The following is a 21,530-nucleotide window of genomic DNA, read 5'->3' as shown; positions in this document are numbered from 1 at the left end:
CTTTTAATAGTTTTCTGTACATTACATCGCACTAATCTTATTATAGGAATAATCCTTTAATGAAATATGTATTAACTAAAAAGAAATAAATATAATATGAGAAGAAGAATAACCCAACAAGAATGACTAAAATAACTTAAAATAACTTTTTCATTTATTAATACATAGACACGCACATTTCGAAGTAAACACAACCATAATATTTAAAGAGAACTAAATTTATACGTTGCTCAGCGTTTGCCAACTTTTTAAGGAATATTTTAGGATTTAGATTTCTGGGTTTTCGGCATCTATGGCCATTTAGTCCGTCACGTATGAGGAATGACGTCCATCGGCAAGCACGCTTTCCGGGGAAAGGGAAGGAGGGAAGCAGCCTGGGACCTGTAAGTTAGGCACCACCCCGGCATTTGCCTGGTGTGAATGAGGAAAACCCAGAAAACCTATTCAGGATGGCTAGCCTGAAAAAGCTTTTTATACATTTTTCAAAACCGCAAATCGAACCCGGGACCGCTCGCACCAAAGGCGAGAGCGTTAACGACTGCGCTACGTGAAACCATTAGGAATATTTTATTCGTACAAATATAATAGATAGCAAAATTTGGAGCAATTATACTGATTACTCTGACAAAAATTTTAATGAACGGACGAAAAATATTAATTATAAAATGTATGCACTTATATATGTGACATATTGCTAATAAAGATTGTTGCCAAGAGTTCTCATTCTTCATCTAAATTACCTTTATTTGCATTTAACAAAGGATTTTTTTCACTGATGAAAAGTGTTTAACATATATATATCCCTCTCTATCAATGACGATGTGTAACACTTGGCCTTCTAAATTATGCTTGATTGTGTTTAAATTTTCATAAACCACACAGCGCCACTACCATCTACAGTCTAACATTCTTTAATCCTAAAATCTGTCATGGCTATAATGTTACACTCACATTTTACTTTGTAGACTCCGGTATGCAAATTTTTGGTCTACGAAGTAATTTTTATAGCCTTTAAATGCTTTTTCTGTATTTATTAGAAGTTTTAAGATTGAGGGAAATTATATTTTTCCCTTGTAAATGTATACTTCATCCAAGGATTGTACGGTACTATAATAAGATTCCAATGATATATACAGAAAATGTTAAAAGTGCGACTGCTGAACTATAACAGTACACTCATGTCCAAAATGATTGTCGCATATCTATAACTGTCTTTTTGTAAGAATATAATTTGATAATGATCTTGCAGGGTACTCTTAATACTGATACTATGTGTATAATCAGGAAATGTATATTTGTGATAAATTCCATAGGAAAAGAATTATAAATACGAAAATTAGAATGAGTAAAAGAAAATGTTGCTAAATGGACAAGAGAGTTTTATTTTCGTTTTATTGTTCTTATTTACTGCTCTTTTGACATGAAATTTGCAACATACATGTCTTTGTCGATTATACACATACTAACATTATAAGAAATACCGGACGAATTCGTTATCAAATTATATTCATACAAGAACATATTTATAGACATGCGACAATAATTTTGGACATGGGTGTACATATAATATCAAATGACTATTAATGTTTATTTCTTACAAACTTTTATTGCACTTCAATAAGTGGGAAACGTGATCATTTCGTCAAAAATTTGGAAGATTATTATTTATAAACATTTTCCGTGTTTTTCTATCTGACAATTTCCGTCTTTTAATACAAGTAGGTTACGAATAAACATAGAATGATCAAGGATGTAGCTATATACTATGACATAACTTGATTCTTCTAATGTTATTCAGAATTATCAGCTGATGTCTCGTTATGAGAGCAAGTTTTTCTGGAAAGACCTGTTTACTTTTATTTTTCTGTTTGCTTATAACATACATTCGTATTTTGATTAGATTTGAGTTTAGCGTCCATTTCAGCAACAAGGTTATATGAGACATGGACCTACGGCTTAACGTGGGATCCGAACCACATGATCTCCCACCGGGAATGAACCCGAGCCTCCGCTCGAAAGGCACGTACGCTATATGCACGTTTACGAGAGAGTTTCGACAGACATTCGTGTTGAGAGTATCATTGCAAATAACAGTGATGTACACGAGAACACAACAAAAGATACAAAGAGCTTTGAATGTTTTCTTGAGCTATAACTGTGTGTTAAAACAGAGACAGAAATACTTTAGACGATTTATGACCTTATTCCAAACAGAATAAAATAGAATTCTAACACAGTCCATATTGTACATTATGTAACATAGTACTTTGGTCATCATTATGATATAGAAAAGACCCTTGAACTAAAATCAAAATATTACATATTGTTTATTTACGTAATCACACGACTGTTTATCAACAAAATGTCTAATTCATAAATTTTAATTTCATAAAACCCTGTGAAAATATGTTTATTTACAAATGGCTTATTCATGATGAGACGCTAAGTTTTGAATTCGCTATCTTATAAAACTTAATTAATCTATATAATAAAGACACAATACATGTAAGATCATTTCGTAAGTCATCACAACTGTACAAAGCTGCAACAGCGCATCCACTATATGGGTTTGAAGACCACAAGGTGGTGTTCGAAATATACATCCATATGTATTCAGCATACAATCAGGTTTCAATAAGCACAAGAACATAAAAATACGAACATTCAAAAACCGGGGAAGGAGAAAGTACGGTAAATATATAACGAACAGCTAACACCTTTTAAAACAATCTCCCACAGAGTTCACACAGCTTAGCAAACGATGAATAAAGAACGGAATACCGGCAGCTCTATGAGACTCCTCAATGCGCACTACCTCGCCGAAATGAAGTTATGATGACTTCAATTAAAAAAAAAAAAGTACTACCCGCGCAATAGCTTCGCCTCGCTGCTTATCCCGGGTCCTCATTTACTTTCATCTCTAATTAGACCAAAAGGATGAAAGGGAACCAGGAATATCTGAACCATCTGTTTTGCTGATAACATCGTTCCCCCCACAAACAATACTGTAAGATATGAACGAAGAGCTTAATATCAAGAGCAAAGAAGTCGGGATGAAAATTAGTATGAGACAGACGAAAATAATGTTCAACAACTTTGCAAAGTAACCAAAGATTAAGGTTAAAATTGTGGAAATAGAAGTGAATACATACGTGTATCCGGAAGAGAGATATTCATGAGTGGCAACATAGAAGAAAAAAATAGCAGACTTATTAAACTAGGCTGGAGTGCAATAGGAAAGAAATGCGTCACATTGAAAAGTAGAATGTTTCTAAAGTGTAAAATTTTCAATGAATGCATTAAGCCTGTTTTAACATAGAATCGGACATGTGGACACTAACAAAATCGGATATTCATTGTCTGCAGTCTACAGAACGAAGAATGTAGAGATGTGTGCTAGTAACCACAAATAAACAGACATATGTAATTAATAATTATGAATTTCAGGAATATGACAGAAGTAACGGATGTCATCGTCAAATTCAAGTGGAAAATATGATTGGTGGATTAATGCTATTCTTGACTGGAAACAAAGAGACATAAAGGAACTTTGTAAAGTCCTCATGCAATGTTCTATGAGAAAATTAATAAGCACTACAGAATAATGTTAAAAAGAATTGCTTGACATAGATGGTTATGAAGAGGAGTTTGAGAGACCTTCATTCATCAATGGATTGATAATGGAAAACAATTACAATTAAAGTAAACAAACTGTCAATTTTAAGCTGAATAAAATTAATGAAATTTTATTTAAGGCTGATTGATTAAATTTAAAGTTTACAGGACATTTTTAAAAACATATTACTGTAGTAAAAAAAAACAACTTATTTTTGGAAAACCACACATTGTTCAGCAGTACATCCCTATAGGGAAAGTTATCTCTAAATAACGTATACTGATTAATAACATTGAACTTTTTGATTGCGTGTATAGACAAAAAAAGACAACCAAATATTTACAGAAAGAATTTAATTTTCAAAGATGTCTAATTATCTATACGTAAAGATACAGTAACATTGAAGTAGTATAAAAGGTATTTTAAAAAAAAAATGTTGCTTCATCATTTCTAATCGTCGTATGTGGTCATTAATATTATATAGTTGGGCAGCCACAGAGTTGCCCAAGTATAACAGATGTACCTTGTGGAAAATTCAAATAATGTAAGAAAAAAAAACTTTAAGAATGGACTGGGAGAAGTAACACAGTTATTACACATCGACACGATATCTGAATTCGAATCTTAGTCCAATCACACATTTTCACTCTTTCTAGAAACTGATTCGTGTACACAGATTTGTTTTGTTTTCTCAGGTAATAGCATTTTGAAAGTAGTACTAAAAATTACCTTGCAAAATTCTTCTCATTTAACAATTTTCACTAGTATTATTAAAAAGTGAAAATATATTGAATATGAAATGAACAGTATTAAAGTTTCCAAGAATATAGCGCTTTAAAGTTCCACAATATCTTTAGCGTTTAACAGAACGTATACACCAATCGATACTATATATATATATATATATATATATGTTCCAAGATCTTTCTCGAGCTGAATAAAATGATATAGTAAGTCTAAATCTAACGAAAAACTACTTTCTGGAAGCCTAAAAATTGAGACTGTACGATACCGATATTACACATTAAGATTAAACTGGTACTAAAGTATACACTAACCAAAGCTTTTCATTATGGCACCAGCAAGATCACAACAAAGAGTATAGTTAATGAATTATAGTCAAAAATTATGATGAATTCTTCAACTTTACTTTTTCTTTAGCTATAGTACTATCTAAAGATAAGCCACAAAATGACATATTTGAGGGTGAATTCTTATGCGTAGTTTTCGAGAAAAATCAATGTTTATGGTATTAAAAGGTATGCTATTGGTTGCACATCTGGTGCAGTTGATAGTTTTTATTCAGCTGGAATTATTTATTTATTTATTTATTTATTTATTGTGTACTGTATATGAAACATACATTACTAATTAGCAGATTATCTATTGTTGTTTTATGTTCTTAAGTAATACACATATCCCTAATAGTGATACACAGTTCTAACAGTGTGACTCATACTACTTATGATGACTACAAGCTATTTTGTTAGTTGAAGTTTCAAGACTAAGTAACATACATAGTTCCTAGCATCCCAGTAGGTTTCTATTCAACGCATGCGAGACTCGATTAGTACCGTAATCTTCCTTTCTTTCTTTTCCAACTACCCTTTGTATGCTCATACTCAATTTCTCGAATATTAACCACAACATTTATTAAACTAAGGATATGAAATTAGTATCTAAACAATATTCTGGTCCGTTATCTGTAACAGCCTCTATCATACTGTCGGTGATACTGAAATCAGATATTGAATTAGTACTATTATCATATTTATTGTACTGTGTTTACGTACCTTCCAATACATTTGTAACTTGCTCTTGGAAATTGTCAAACTCAAACGGAGTAAGAAATCCCAAAGAACCTAAGTGAAAGGCCATTACTGGAGGTACTGATTGCTGAAAATAAACAAGATATATGCGCTTTCAAAATATATTAATACAGCAACAAAACAACAGATATATAAAATAATATCAAACTACTGTACAGTAAGCGAAGAAAGGAAACGGCATTTCTTACAAGGATTACATTAAATATACTATTTATTTTTGTCGATGATTGTACAAGTCATACCATGCCTTAAAAATATTATTTTTTCATCATACTTTAACTATACTAATATGTTAAAAGATTTTCATAAATATTTCAGCATACTGCTTAGCAAATGAGGAACTTCTTCAAAGCACTGGTAATTGAAAGCTATATCATTTTGTTAAATAGTAAAGAAAATAGCTACATTGTAAATTTTTAATTATCTTTTATATTGTGTAATATTTTTATAAGTTTTATGCGATATATTACTCAAGAGCTATCTACATGAAAAATTTGTTCAAGATCGGTTCAGTATCTGAAAGGTCTGTGCGGTATATATCATCCTTTTCAATAATTTTCCTCAATAAGAGCAAAAACTATGAAAATACATTTTGATATTTCAAGGAATAGCTCCAATAAGAATAAAAAGAAAAAAATATGTATTGAAATGTATTTGCGTTTAAAACAAATCTCAGTTATACTATATTAGAATGATCTGAAAAGAAACTCATTGTGTTAATCTGAGAAAGTTTTCATTTTATGTGACTGAATAAGTGCTCGAAACATACTTCAACTTAAAACTAATAAAGACTTATGTGGTTGTTTTTCTCAAAGTACTAAATTACAAACGTTATATCTTTTCTAATACCATTCAACCTATTATAAATCCATTACTTGATTCACTTTGGATTCCAATAGATATAACAATACTCTTCTGCATTATTTTTAACATTTCCTTTGCTACATTTCAAATATTTACTTGATTTTATTTGAACCAAAGAAAAAGCAATTAGTAATCACATTATACTAGTTTTTACAAGGCATAAACATGATATTATACCACCTTCCGATCCTTCTACAGATATACTGGAAAACAAATAAGGGTAAGGTCATGTCATAGAATTATGGGAAAAATGTCAGAATTCCACATCTACGAAATGAATATCTATAAGAAGAAAAACATGTTTACCGCTTATCTTGGATTGGACTCTGTCAATAGGTCGAAACAGGTAACGATCTAAGCAACATAGTAGTCAGCGATTATGTGATGGTCTGCTGACACGATTCAAGATGAGTAGCAAGTGCTTTTATAGATATTCGCCAGTAGATTTACGTTGGTATTATCTATTTACATTTATTATTTTTTTCCATAGTTATATTAATTTACCTTGGGTTGCTGCTCGATACACTAACAGAAAGGTCCTAGAAAAAATCCGGAAAGCAGTATTGTTGTGTGCATTTCTTAAAATGGTGAATATAACTCTGCTTTAATTAATTTTAACCTGCCATTCTTGAGGAGACTTTCAGATATAAAGAAAATACAATTTTAAAAATAAATTAATTGTACAAAGAAAAACAGGTTGAAATTAAATATTTTCTTTTAATTATTTTAACTCTTACCTGGAAGAGAAGGCTGGCATACAGTAAGGTTCCATCTCCACCTAAACAGATGATGAAATCTATCTTATCCGTGAGATCATCTTTCCCATCTCTGAAGGTCATTAACTTATCCTTTACAACAGTAAAGCCTGCGTTATTAAGGAGCAAGGGATCATCCATCACAGAATGCTCTACATACACTAACATTCGTTTCTCCTGAAAATAACAATACATTACTTGCTTTCTGGTACATGACAAAATAAAAATCGACATTATACAATATACTTAAAATAGGTAGCAAAAACTTCTGAAAAACTGAAGAATTTGTAGAAAAAGACAGGTACTTATTGATTGCGATGAGACTTTATGAGATGGATAAAATCCTTCCCCCTCCTCTCTTCCGAATAATTAGAAATTATTCTCTTTCTCGTGAAGCCAACAATTTTTGGATCGTTGCAGCTTTCTACACTTCCCTATCCTGAGCCAGACACTTAATTTCCATGTGATTTTACTTCCTTACATCTTTTATAATTTGATCCATATATTTCAATGGTGGCCTTTTTCTAGGTATTTTTCCTTTCATTATTCCCTTCATAGCTAATAGCGTGGGTCTTTCATGTCCCATAATATATCCTATTTATTCTTTTCGCAATATCCTCCAGAATACTCCCCCCCCCCCCCAAGAAAAAAACCCTCATTTGATACTTCATTCATCCACAAAATTTTCGGCTTCCTTCTATCTATGGCACCACATTTCGAAGGCTTGCGTTATCCGTTTCTCCTCTTCTAGAATTTAGTCCTCACATCCAATTAATACTTATATTAATTTTTATATCGACCGCGGTCGCGTATTTAGTAAGGTGTATACATACAACTCGACGATTTGAGTTCAACTCCCTATGCAACCAAATGACATAATTTATATATTAAAATTCTAGGTTTATATGATTGTGGTCAAGAAAAGTTTGTATGTTTATGGTCGTTTATACGTTTGTGGCCAATTCTTATAATAATGATATCTCGGAAAAAAACAAGCTCTAGAAAGATGCCGTTTTCATTGATTTTGTGTAGATTGTTCAGTTCTAATTGAATACTTTTTTTTAAATGGCCGTTATTACTTTATTACATTTTTTTAGGGGTACACTGGAAGTATTGAAATTTTTAAAAGTAAAGCATCATATCCTACGTGTTATACATTTCAACACCACACATTTGTGTACAGGGCTAGTATATTTTTCCGGTGTTTGTTTCATGACAAAATGATGATTAAAAAAAAACGAAGGCTAACCATTTCTCCTATCTAAGATGAAAATCTTCATTGTTTGGAGTGTTTTGCCGAATGAACACCATATATTATTGACATTATAGTTAATTGTGTGTGTAATGTATTTGCTTATTACCTACTGCATGCAAGAAGAAAGAAAAAACTGATCATATATGAATTAAACTACAACTGCAAGTAGGCTCAAATTTTGCAAACGGTGCGAGATATGTGAAAAAAATAATTGAAAACCTCCCTTTTATGATACGCATTTCCGATTTTTATCAAGACGTCCTTCACTTGTGTCTGTAAAGGGGTATGTGCTGATGTTGTGAGGAATGACAAGGAGATTCATGCTCATATGTGAATGATACGCTGTGTAGAGAGCGCAGCTTCAGCTAGTATAAATAAGAATTTTACAATTATATTTATTATTAAGAAACTAAAGAGTATGGCATCAGAATTTACAAAAGTATGAAATTTACCTCTATTCTGCAGAACTAGATTTTCTGGTCATCCTACTTAATACACATTTTCTTAACAATGGTGAACATTTGCAGAAGTAACAGGAAAAAGGAGGAAGAGTGTGAATGTTATCTTAGGTGAAAGACAGGATAATGTACAAACCAAGCAAAAATCACATGAATATACTACCTTAAATTTTCTATTTATTTAATAATTTCTTTTTTTTATTTTTTGATGAAACAACAGGATGAATATTTTAGTTACGAAACAAACAAAACCTTAACTTGAGCTGCCGGGAAAATATATTCCTGTGTGCTGTTTCGGAGCACCTTCACTCCTTCTCTTGTGTACCTTAAGAAGGTACTGCTATATGAAATGAAAGGTGTTTAGAATATACGTCAAATAATTATTCTTATTGTTGTGGGTCTTGTAAAAAAATACTTTACATTACGGCAAGTTTTTATCATATGAAAGTATATTAAAGTTAAAAACTATTTCTAAATAACTGGTTTTCTCGACAAAAAAAGTCAAGTATAACCAGTTATGCATTTATGCAATGGAAAACTTTTTTTTTTTTTTTAATTCTTGTATTTCAAGTGAATTTAACAGTATGTACCAGTAAATATTTTGGTCTTACAAAACCTGTAATTGAAAAAAAATATTATTAGACGTATATATATTGTAAGATATGGAGGGAATTCCTAATACCCTGCATTTCATGTAGTAGTGAGTTTTCTAAAAGCGTGCAGGAATGAGTTGTGCTCCGAAACAGCGTTCAGGAATATATTTTACCTAATGTTTTAAGTAGAAAATAGCCTTTATAATACACTTTTAATAATTTGGTTTTGGTTGGATATATTGCTGGTACGGTCTTCAAAAATATCGACACCTGTATTATAACAAACCAGAAATACAAATCACTGAACGAAGTAACGTTTACTTAAAAATAATTTTTAATTATTAATTTATTATTTTGATTAAAAATAACTAAATAAACAATGCTTTGTTCAGTGACTTGTAATTCTAGTTAAAGATAGTTATTTAAGTTAGTAAAGCTAGTATGAACCAATTAACTATATTTTAAGTAACAAAAGGAGATAGAGAAACCCGAAACTTTACAATGCAAGCTCTGCATATAATTACTGAACTAGTGGGATACAAAGTTATTACGAACATAGGACTCAGACATTTTAAACTTTATACTTAAGCTAAGCTTGTCAAAAACTTTACCTCAATCAACCACTTGACAAGTTGTACGAACGGCTGAAGCACAGATGCATCTCGAACTTTCTTAATAACTAAAACTGTCAGTGGAGGTTTGTACCAAGTCAGGCGTTGGCCAGCAGGATCTTGAATTGTCCTATTAAAAATTAAAATTAAAAGCAATTAATATATGTAAACATCGTAATCATATTATACTATTTAAGTTATATGTAATTCGAAAGCTGGCGTAAGTAGCATACTAGATCACATAGTGTTAAAAAAAAATAAAATACAGCAATTAATTGATAATACTGGGTTGTGACCTCAATTGCATACTTCATCTTAATCTATACTGCTGCTTAAAAACTTGTCCATGTTCCTTTCTGTTCGTCCGCAACAATATACTTTTTCATTTAGTTTTTCTTGTCAACTGACAACTGAATAAAAAAGATTAAAATTTCTCAATTTCACCAGTCATTACTGTGCCTTCAAGGAGAAACCCGGATATATTCACTGAAGACGTTTCACGAAAAACGAAGAATGTAGTTATGTAGTTATGAAAAAAAAAATCATTCCTGCACGCGTTTTTATTTAGTTGAAGCATATTTAAGTGGTTAAATTTTCCGTTTTAATGTTTGTATTAAGTTTTTATTTATTCTTTAATAAAGGTTTTATTATTTTTACATGTATTTGCTTACATAAATTTATGTAAGTTAAATAAAATCACCATTCCGATATCATCGCATACAGGCGCGGCTAGTTTATATTAAATTGCCTACAACTGATGACTTCAATTAATATGCACAATTGAAAATCTATAAAATCAAATATTGGGAATTGTAGACAATCAGAAATAACGTAGGTGATATGACTTATTGACTTACTAGAGCTGTACGTTTTCTTTAGTGGTAACGGCTAACAGAATTTTTGTAGTGAAGCTCGACAGTTGGATCCTATCCAATCCGCTGTCGTATATCTCTCATTATAAATACAGAAATGCTTGTTACGTTAAATAATCGTTACCTGTATGTAGGTCACATAGCTGGAAAGGTAAGACAAGGCAGGTCAACGCCTCAACAAAGAAGGTTGAAGTTTCAATGTCATGACATCTATGATCCTGGGCGTAACAAGTTATCATATGCAAGGTTAAGGATGACAGCTAACGACCACAGTGCACATCAAACTATATTAAGTTTATGTCAATACAATAAAAATGGAGCCTCCCTTAACGGATATCTCCATAATAATATGGACACAATTTACTGTCCTGACAAAAATATGTATTACGGAACACACTATCACATACGGACACAGTGTCTACTTGTTTCTCTCGCTCACCAAGCTTTAGTAATCTCCTCATAATAAACATTAATTATTCTCAGTTCATACGTATTTAGCACAGAAAATGCTTTCCATAATTTGAAAATAAATCTGTGATACAATATAGAAAATACAAAGTCCCTTCCGATAAAATATCTTTGTTATAAGTCAATGACTTAGTGATCCATCTCACAAAACAGTTGCAAGGTGAATTTTAAATTATTATTTCTGTCCACAATAAATTTTAGACTGCGGAGTAGAAACAGCATAAGTAAGAAGCACTTATACTAACAGTACCAAGACAATTATTCAACTCACGTACAGAATTGACTTATACAAAGTTAACCGCAGGTGGAGCATGACACACAGATTTCCAATTTTGACTTTTGGGCAATTTCTGATATACTGTTTCTCCCGCGCAGTCTAGAACTGTTTTCTGGTGGAATTTTTCCAAACCTTCAATGAGCAAAAAACAATTCTGAGAGTCAGTCGTATGGCCAAGAATTCTACGTGGAATTTCTTCTCTTTCCTGACAAGTTAACTTCTGTTTCCCTTGAATCTCTCGTTGCAACTTCAAAGGTAAAGGAACAAAGTTTGTTTTACGATAAACTTTCAAGGAGAATACTTCTCTTCTCATCCTGTTTCAGACATTTCCTCCCATAATTCGAACAATGAGTATAGCATTTTGATATTAACCCACATTTACAGTTATAATTAATGTATTTTACTATACAGGGTGAACCTGAATGATGCGCACAAACTACAGAAGGTGATTCGTGACATCGAAAGAAATCAAAAATTCCTTTTGCTTATTGTCGAATTCCGCGTAGTGTAAGAGTGACAAGGATGCCAACTTGGAGTCGAAATTCGAATCGTGACAACTGGAACGGAACAGAAAGATGTGCACATCCTCATTAGGTAACTCGTGACATCAAAGGAAGACAAAAAGTCCTCGTGCATGTTATCGAATTCCGCATCGTGTACGCTGTGCACATCTTTCTGTTCTACTCCAATTGTTAGGATTCGAGTTTCGATTCCAAGTTGGCACACCAGTCACTCGTACATGGCGCGGAATTCAACAACATACAAGAATACTTTTTGGCGTCTTTTGGCGTCACGAATCAACTCACGAGGTACACATACATGTTCCGTTAATAATCACGATTTGGTTTTTGATTCTAAATCTGCAGCCCTGTCACTCTTACACGACGCGGAATTCGACAATATGTGACGACTTTTCGTCTTCTTTTGATGTCACGAATCATCTCTCACAGTTTCTGCACTCCTTTCAGGTTCACATTATTCAGAGCTAGTGGTGAACATTATTCAGACGCTTCACTGTATATCAAAATTCACACAAGCTCTTAACAGGAAGAAACTAATTGCACTGTTTTGATTATACTTTAATTTTTGAAAACAAGATAATCATAAATAGGAACGCATTTGGTCTAGTTCAGATTACACATTCTGATGAGTATGTTCTCGAGATTAGGTTCTCTCACCCTTCCCCTTCAAACCATGTGCATAGCATATGAAAAGGTTAGGTTAGCACGTTATCAGAAACCATTGGTTTCCCTTGTAACGAAATTCCTATGTCTTTGTTTAATGTAATTTATCACATAGAAATAATTAGCACGTACAAATAGGAGACATAGGGAGATGAAGTTTAGAATTCTTTCTATTATAACTATTTCTGACATGCATTTAAACAAATTGTCGAATGATTTATTTACATAGTTTCAACATGCCTTTGCGGTGACGTCGATAGTAATTTATTTATTCATCATGTAAATAAAACGAATTCTGGATTTACTTGCCATAATATCTTTCTACAGTCTGAGGGAGGTATGTGATCAATGTTGTTCGTGAATTGCAGGCCATAAATTTGAATCCCACAATTTCTCATGGTGAGTTTTTCCGTCCCATCGGGAAAGTGGTGGAATCCTCTACACATATTCTATTCCAATGTCTTTCAAAGCACTGATCATTATCATTACTTTGTACTGGAGTCAAGAATAGAGAGAGAATGGAGACTTTAGTCTCCTGGAATATCAGTTTCCTTTCGAACCATTGGACTATTGATTATATCGGTAAAAGACGTTCTTTCAGACTTTCTAGTGGCTTAAAGGATTTTTCTTCTTCATCTTTTTTCGCACTTTTCTCCCAAATTGCATCTTCGGGTCTTCCTTCTTTTTGCGATCATACCTTACAAGAAATGTGATATTTTGAAAGAGAAAACAGTGGCTCTGCCCGCTCTCGAGTAGCTTATGGCTATCAGCCTAACTTTCAACATACATTTAAAATTGAAACTGAGATACCCCCCCCCTTCCCCCGAGACGTTTAAGCTGCCCGGCTTTCTTCTTTCTCTCTAATTCTTCTCCGCTTTGTTGAAGATTCTAAATCTGGCTGATGCTGACAGTAAACCAAATATGCTTTGTCACATGTATTATTCTATTTACATTAAAATGTTCTTTTTCGTATTAAAAAGTGAGAAAGTTAATTCTTATCGGCGCTTAACCTGTTTGCACTCTTCTGAACTCTTGAGAAGTGCAATGCATTTGAATCCTTATTCGAACTCTAGAACAGTATAGTAATCGAGTAATAGTTCATCTCTGATGCGATGAGTCCCTGGTTCAACCCTAAAACATATGCAAGTTTATGGTGGACTACAGTGTTTGTGATGAGCTCCCTCGTGGCTAAGCGGTTAGCGCAAGCGCCTTTGGCGTGGGAGACCCGAGTTCAATTCCCGGCGGGAGCTCATGTGGTTCGGATTCCACGTTAATCAGTAGGTCCACGTCTCATATAGCCTCGCTGCTGAAAGGGACGCTAAACTAAAAATCACCTCACCTCACAGTGTTTGTGGTTTTCAAAGAGTTCTTTAGTTTCCTCCCAGTCTCTTAATTCTACCAATTCTTCCATCTAACTTTACACATACTTGTCATCTATTTCCTTTACCTACGAGCATAACCACATCATGCTAATATTCAACTTTTGTGTGGAAAAGTCTGGTTCGATCTCACGTTAAGCTGTAGATTGCTAGCATTCTTACTTCGCTATCATAAGTTCCGCGCTCAAACCAGACCGGCCATTCTAACTGACGGCTTTCCCTCAGTTCCGTTAGGCGAATGCAGGAATGATATCTTCCAATATAGGCCTTGAACAGCCTTCTTTTGCTTTCTTTCCCGCTGTTATTGATTCCAGTGTAAATTGGCTTCATGAGCTGTAGGCCTACTTGAAAGTGTATTAAGTAAATAAATAAATTACGTGTTCTAGAGCCTTGGTATTGAAAAGTTAAATTATAATAAACAAACGAAAACTGTTTTCTTCTTCGCGGATTTTGTAACAGGATGAACAACTATTAGAATAAGCTACGAAAAAGTACTAAAGCTAGCTATCATATACGGTAGGTAACAAGCTAACCGCGTCCTACCTCGAAATCGAAAGTACATTATGTTCAGGTCAGGACGGATTTTTTTTTTAAAAGTAAAAGCACTTTACCTAAACAAAAAAGGGTTATATCACTAAATCTAGGCGTATCCAAATATTTCTCGCCTACGGTGTCAAAATACCAAAAACCAGCTCTGCTTAGGCTTACACAAAATTGTGTTCAAATCTCTAATTCAGTTATCATATAATGATAAGTTGACGACTTATCAGTGAGTACATGCTTTGCAAATAAGTCACATGAATGCATTCTCTTAATCACATTTTGTTTACTTGCTTGCCAAAGATGTAACTAAACACTTATACGCATCTTCCACTTTCTAACTTAACAAGCAATACATTGACTTACGTAGCAAATGTAAACAAAATAAAATGTGATTTGAAGTACAAGTGTAGTCACAGCAGCATCACGAAACAGAATGACATTGAGAGCAGTTATCTAACTGTTCAGTGACAGTCAATATGTCAAACGAAAGATCTTTATATATATGACATAGTTTTCATTTCATGATACAAAGCTTATTTCAACGTTTAGATTAATACATCTGAAATATTCATACATCAAAAAGTTAGCATTTCCACATTAGTAGGAAACCTTTCATTGGAAACTGAATTGCAATGCATGGTTCTTACTTTCTGAAACAATCACAGTGCAATTAAGTTTTTGTTTATTTGAGTTTAGCATCCTTTTAAGCAGCGAGGCTATATGAGACATGGATCTACAACTTAAGGTAAGATCCGAACCTCAATTCACCCCCGGAATCGAACCCAGGTCTCCCGTTCCAAAGGCACGTACACTAACCATATGGTTACGAAGCTCTGATGCAATTAAGGAATAATGCACGAAATCGTACTCAGAAGAGCCGTTGAGCCAAAGCGTGTACATCTATCATAATTTTGACCTGATGGGCACAGATATTACCAGTTACAACCATGTATATCTCCTGTGAACCCACTACGGAAACTATTTCTACAATAATGCATCTCACCTGCCAACAAATATTACGGGAACTACTCGGCTGCCAACAAAATATTATGGAAACTGTTTCTACGGTTGTCAACAAAAAAAATTACGGAAACTATTTCTATAATCAAGTATCTCGGCTGTCAATAAATACTACGGAACTCTTTCTACAATCAAGTATCTCAGCTATTAACAAATATTATTTAATTAAATCATAAACAATTCAAGTGTTTGATCATTAGAACTTGCACCCAGTGTGGAATTAATGAAAAGTAGGTCTTCATGCTTCCATCTACGTTCAATGAGACTTTTAAAAAATTGGCCTTTTTTTTTCTTTTAAGTTTGGTCAACTGGCAACATTTATTTATTTTCACGATTTTCTTTCTTATCAGATAAGCAAATCGAAATGTAAGTTAAAAAGGGTCTGGACCAGATCTATTCGTATTTGAGCTAAGATAATCTTGTCACTGACATAAGAGATTACGCAAAGTAAACAAAATTATAAGGAACGTCCGAAGAGAATTCCTGGAGAGCGATAATCACGTTCTTATGTTGAACGATTTTGCGTTCAATTAGTGTTTACAGGTATTTGAAATATGAATTATTTTTAAAGCTTACAGACCTCAACACATTTGTGAAGAATTCTGCAGAAAGTTAAAATAAACAAAAAAGCTATTTAAATATATTTGCACATATATTGGCATCAAATAGCTTACAAAAAACGAATGAATAAATACTAATTAATATCGAAAACATTTTAATAGGCAGCTTAACACACCTGAATATTAAATCACATCTTAGAAATGCTTGAACTAATTTAGATGTTTACCTCTGTTGTTGCTCTAAAATCCACAACGGTTTATAGCCGAAAATAAACGTACGAAGTCACTGACATACAATATATAAACACTCACCCATACTGAAGAATTCGCATGATTATCACTGAGTTGAATTTCGAACCGTTTTACTCTAGTTGGCAGTTACGGCACGAGAAAGACACTGATAGGCTAACAGGTTCCATCCGCAACTCGTTCTTCTGATTGTATCCGTAACGACTGAATGAACGACACACGAATCTTCTGTTATGCTGCTCCTTCAGCGGTGTCATGTGACGTTTACGTAACTTCCTCACGTAAACTCTGGTGGCTCGGCCCGCGAATCTCTGATGTTCATATGAATCGATCGTATGAATCACCGGCCAGGAAACGCACACTCGCACAGGGAATTTACTGATTCTCACTGTAATGTCTTATCTACTCTTAATTACGGGAGATTTTTCACTCAACCGTAGGGAAGAGGCAGGGAATTTCCACCTACTGCCTTCTGTTTTTCCATTACTGGTGAATTTACGATTTTGCTACTTGGGCTCCCTCGAGGCTGGATGGATATCTTTTTCGGTTTCTGTACCAGAGACTTAGATTCGAATCCCGGTTTGAATTCCACATTAAGCTGTAGATCAATGTTCTCATATAGACTCGATACGGAAATCGATGTTGAATTCCAAGATAAGGTGACCAGATTCTGACAAGCGAAAAGTAGGACACAAATATAATAGTACATGATAGTTACTGCATCGGCAATACGCATGTCCTTATTTCATTTAACGCTAACCTTAAGTTCATCATTCGTTTTTCTTTTTTTTTCTTTTTTTTTTTAAATAAAGTACTGGACGAAAGTATTGAAATAATTCAACACAACTCAGGATGCTTTGATGAATAACAAAGTGATTTATTTTTTAAAAAAATCGACTTTCGGAGAGTGGGATTATTTTAAGGAAGGAGAGAAAATTTAGACCGACACGAGGAAACTTCTACTTAACTTGGCTAGCATCACTGTCGTAAGTTGAAAAAGAAACCTTTCCTACCTTACCGATATATCAACAAGCCCTTCTCATTGCCAGTGAAAACAATGTATTGCAAAACAACGGTTTATTGATTGTTCTCCTTCCCTAATTTTTTTAAGAGTGTTAAAAACACAACGGTTCATCATTCAGTAAGAGTGCCTATGATTCAAAATGTTGTGAATAAGGAATGAAACATTAAAATATTGCAAATAAGTTAACTCAGGACATTTTTTTTTTTTTTAAAAAAAAAAGGGACATTTCTCGATTTTCTAGGCGTCTTCGCAACACACAGGACAGCTCTGAAAAAAAAAAAACTACTGTTCTGCGAAATTAGTAAGTCTGGTCACCCTACTCTAAGAAGTACATACATGCCTGGACCGCTGGTGTGCATATATAATTACAGCTCTGCTGGAAGCGAGATCGGGTGGTGAAAAACGACCTGTACGGTGAGCGTTTATCTTACATGATGATTTATGTATCCGCCAGATGCACTGGATTCAAACCCCAGTTGTTGTTCGAAGCCTACTTAAATAGTAGGTCCCGTCCTTCAAAACAACTCGAACTCAAAAAACACCCTAATGCGGCCAACTAAATTAAATATTTTACCTATTTGAGTATTGTGGATATATACAGGGTGTCTCAAAAGACCCCTAACATAGGGTAACTCTTATCAGAATTACAACAAAACGTAAGAGGGGAACCGTCTCTAAATATGTTTTCAATCTAAAGTGAAGGACTTAAAAAAAAAAATCGGACGAGCCGTTTGAGCTGTACGCTCTTTATTCGCCGAATGTTAAATGAAAGCGAAACGTTACCATTTAACTGGACCCACAACATAATTGAATGAAGTTACCGTCTTTTACGCTAATGTGTCTATGGCCAGCCCCATGTCAAACAGTAACTTCATTCACTTATGTTGTGGGTCCATGTGAATGGCAACGTTGCATTTTCATTTAACATTGGGCGCATAACGAGTGTACAGGTCAAACGACTCGTCCGATTTACAAAATTCCTTCACTTTAGATTGAAAACATCATATTCGGAGACTGTTCCCCCTTTTACATTTTGTTGTGACTCTGATAATAACAGAGTTACCCTGTCAGGGGACTTTTGAGACACCCTGCATATTTGCGGTCTATTTGATAGATCTTCTGGGTAATCAGGTACTGCCTCACTCTAGAACTAATAACTTACTGATTTCTAATTAAATTTTTCCTTGCTTCTTCAATTACCCATTAATACATGAATCGTTTGAGAACAAATACATATGAACTTGTGAGTACTTAAAAAAAAAAAAAGGAAAAAAAGGAAAAACTTTAGTAGTCTACACGGGGACAAAATGATGGCAATTACTTTTTTTCTTTAAGTTCGGTGGAAGCCCATGTAATGTGAGTACTACGTTAAGTAGGAACTAGTAGGAAGTAGGTCCACTATTTTTTTTTTTTTTTTTTTTTTTTTTTTTTTTTTTTGTCAATAGCCACTTCGGCATGAAAGACCACGATTGGCCAGATAAGAATGCACTTCTTTAATTCCATATTATATATATAGATAAAGAATACAGGGGTTTTCAATGAAACGTAGAAAACATTTCTTAAAACGTGGCTGTTCGAGGTCCAAAAGACCAATAGAATATTTATTACTTTTAAAAAAGGATAGCTAGGACGCGATCCCCGAGTTCCTCTCCTCCTATGTGAGAGCCAGCGTAAGAGAACTGGTTATAGTACTGTAATACTTACTATCAGTGGACGTTGTATATTTCAACTAAAAGTGGCACGGATATTATATAATAAATGCTCATATTTTACATTCTTGAACTCATTCTCCCAGTAGTAAGCAAAATGTAAACTATGGGTCACTTTCTTTCGGAATGTATTTGTCTACGGATCACTTTCTTTCCGAATATATTTGTAACTCTTATTCTAATAAGAACTACAATTGATATAGTTCGCTGTTAATCTATCTTGAAACATACAAGAAAGTAATGCGACTAGTATATTTTCTTTATTTTTATGCAAGTCATAATGTCTGAGCGGCTCTTGCTTCATAGTCGAGAGGCCGAAATTCAACTATATTGCAATCTTACCATGAAAATTCTGGTACAAAATAATTTGTTATGAGGCCTGGTCAATTTGCTTCAAAAATACCTTGAAAAAGAGTAAAAAGCCAGTTTGTATGTGCGCAAAGCCTTTAATATGACACTTCAACTTAACACAATTTCACACACAGGTTGCATGGTTTTGATTATAATATATATATATATATATATATATATATATATATATATATATATATATATATATATATATATACGCACATTTTACCCCCTTCCGTTTCCAATAAAGGGAAATAAGGAAAAACAAGCATTAAAAAAAGCAGTTGGATGAAATGCTTTATTTTGTTACTTCGTTTAAGTACTATTACTTAGTAAGTTAAGATGCTCTTCAAAAATGAAAAAAAAAAAAAAAAAAAAACTGTATGTGACGTGACGTGTCGACTTTGGCGTGTCATTTGGAAAGTGTCTGCGTGTTCGTAATAGTGGAACGCGTGTTGTGGATTAGTCATTCCTGATAAATAAATACGATTAGGCAGGGACACATACGAAAAAATACTTTCTGTAATTTTGAACGAAACGTATATAATGGTCAAGGTTTTTTCGTTCTATATAATCGGGAATCTTATAAAATCTACATTAGATATATGAAAAAAGCAAAATATGACTTCTAAAATCTTATTTTCTGTTTTTAAGCGCTTTTATTGTTTTCTGCTTTTTATCGCTTATCTTATAGTCTGCTGATACTGTTTTGTAAAAGTTTTTATATTTTGCTTTTTAGTGCATTTTTTTTTTCATTTTGTCGTTAGCCCAATCTAGTTAAGATACCTAAAGTAAAGGTAAGACACTAACTTCCTGTAAAATGGATCGGCCTGAAAACACGCGTGAACACACATTTTTTTTTTTTTTAATCGGTCTACACTTTACGAAATTATACGTGAATATACAAAAAGTATTAAAGTCTGTTTCAGGCAACCTGATAGTAAACTCCCCTACATCCCACTACTTACCACTGCAGAAGGGGAAAGCAAGTTGTTAACCTTCACAGGGAGGGAAGCTTTTCTAATAAACAGAATCGTGTAAATTCTAAATTCATACGTCAATTCGCTCTCACCTGATGTTGAGAAAGCACTGCTGTTCCTTTTGGCTATCAACCCCGAGTAGAAGGCGGAATGCCAACATTTACCTGTACTTGAGCGTGGTGGGGTGGGAGGAACTTCTTTTTCCTATCAGTTTATGTGAAACAGATTATAGTACTATCAACTGTTGTGGAGTTTCATGCTCTAATTTTAAAGACAATCACCAGATCCTGACAAAATTTAAAGGGACCTGCGAGAAAGTATACTCTTTTCAACTAACGAATAATCAACATCGGTACATCTACGTTGAAGTTATGCATGAACATACCTACTATCGAGGGGCTGTTGAAAAATTCGTAGCCCAACTCAGAAGAATGTAGGTAGGATGATGAAACTGCGCAGTTTTAAAGAACATATCTCTGTATGTACAAATACAAATTTTCATATTAATAAAATTCTTATTGTGATTTCAGTCTCCTGAAGTGGTGATGTGTGCCCCAACTAGCAAAAATTCACTAACATCGATGTCAGAGCTATCATCAAAATTTTTGTCCCACCAAGAAAAGATATCGAGGAAAATTTATTAGGAAATCAGTGAAACACTACGAGACTCTCATCTGTCATATTCTGTGGTGAAGAAGGGGGGTGGCACAGTTTAAACGTGGCGATTTCTCAACGAATGATGCTCCACGTACAGGAAGACAAAAAACAGTGTTTACGAAATCGTGGATGAAATTCATGACACTATTCTTGAAATCGCAGAATTTTAGCAAAACGTGTGGCAGAGATTATGGGCATTTCCCGGGAATATGTCGGTAGCATAATTCATAATGACTTATGCATAGGCAAGTTCTCGGCAAAATTGTTACCAAAAAT

General features: G+C 33.7%; 1 protein-coding gene across 10 annotated transcripts in view; it reads right to left on the bottom strand.

Annotated features, from left to right (window-relative positions):
• Window positions 1–21,530, bottom strand: part of LOC145668748 (NAD kinase-like) — a 304,700-nt gene that overhangs the window by 20,927 nt on the left and 262,243 nt on the right. For 9 of the 10 annotated variants that reach the window (XM_081736881.1, XM_081736885.1, XM_081736886.1 and 6 more), the window contains 3 exons: window positions 9,982–10,111; window positions 7,047–7,241; window positions 5,410–5,512 (listed from right to left, as the gene is read on the bottom strand). In XM_081736881.1, the coding sequence (XP_081593007.1) occupies window positions 5,410–5,512; window positions 7,047–7,241; window positions 9,982–10,111 (428 nt within the window). Of the gene's footprint in view, window positions 1–5,409; window positions 5,513–7,046; window positions 7,242–9,981; window positions 10,112–16,596; window positions 16,751–21,530 lie in introns of those variants that run through there. The other variant, XM_081736889.1, reaches the window with a different exon arrangement.

The sequence above is a fragment of the Thermobia domestica genome, chromosome 13 (genome assembly GCF_964235325.1).
Source record: "Thermobia domestica chromosome 13, izTheDome1.hap1.1, whole genome shotgun sequence".
Classification (NCBI taxonomy): Eukaryota; Metazoa; Arthropoda; class Insecta; order Zygentoma; family Lepismatidae; genus Thermobia; species Thermobia domestica.
The sequence above is the reverse complement of the archived record's forward strand: the minus strand, read 5'-3'. Positions and strand labels throughout refer to the sequence as shown.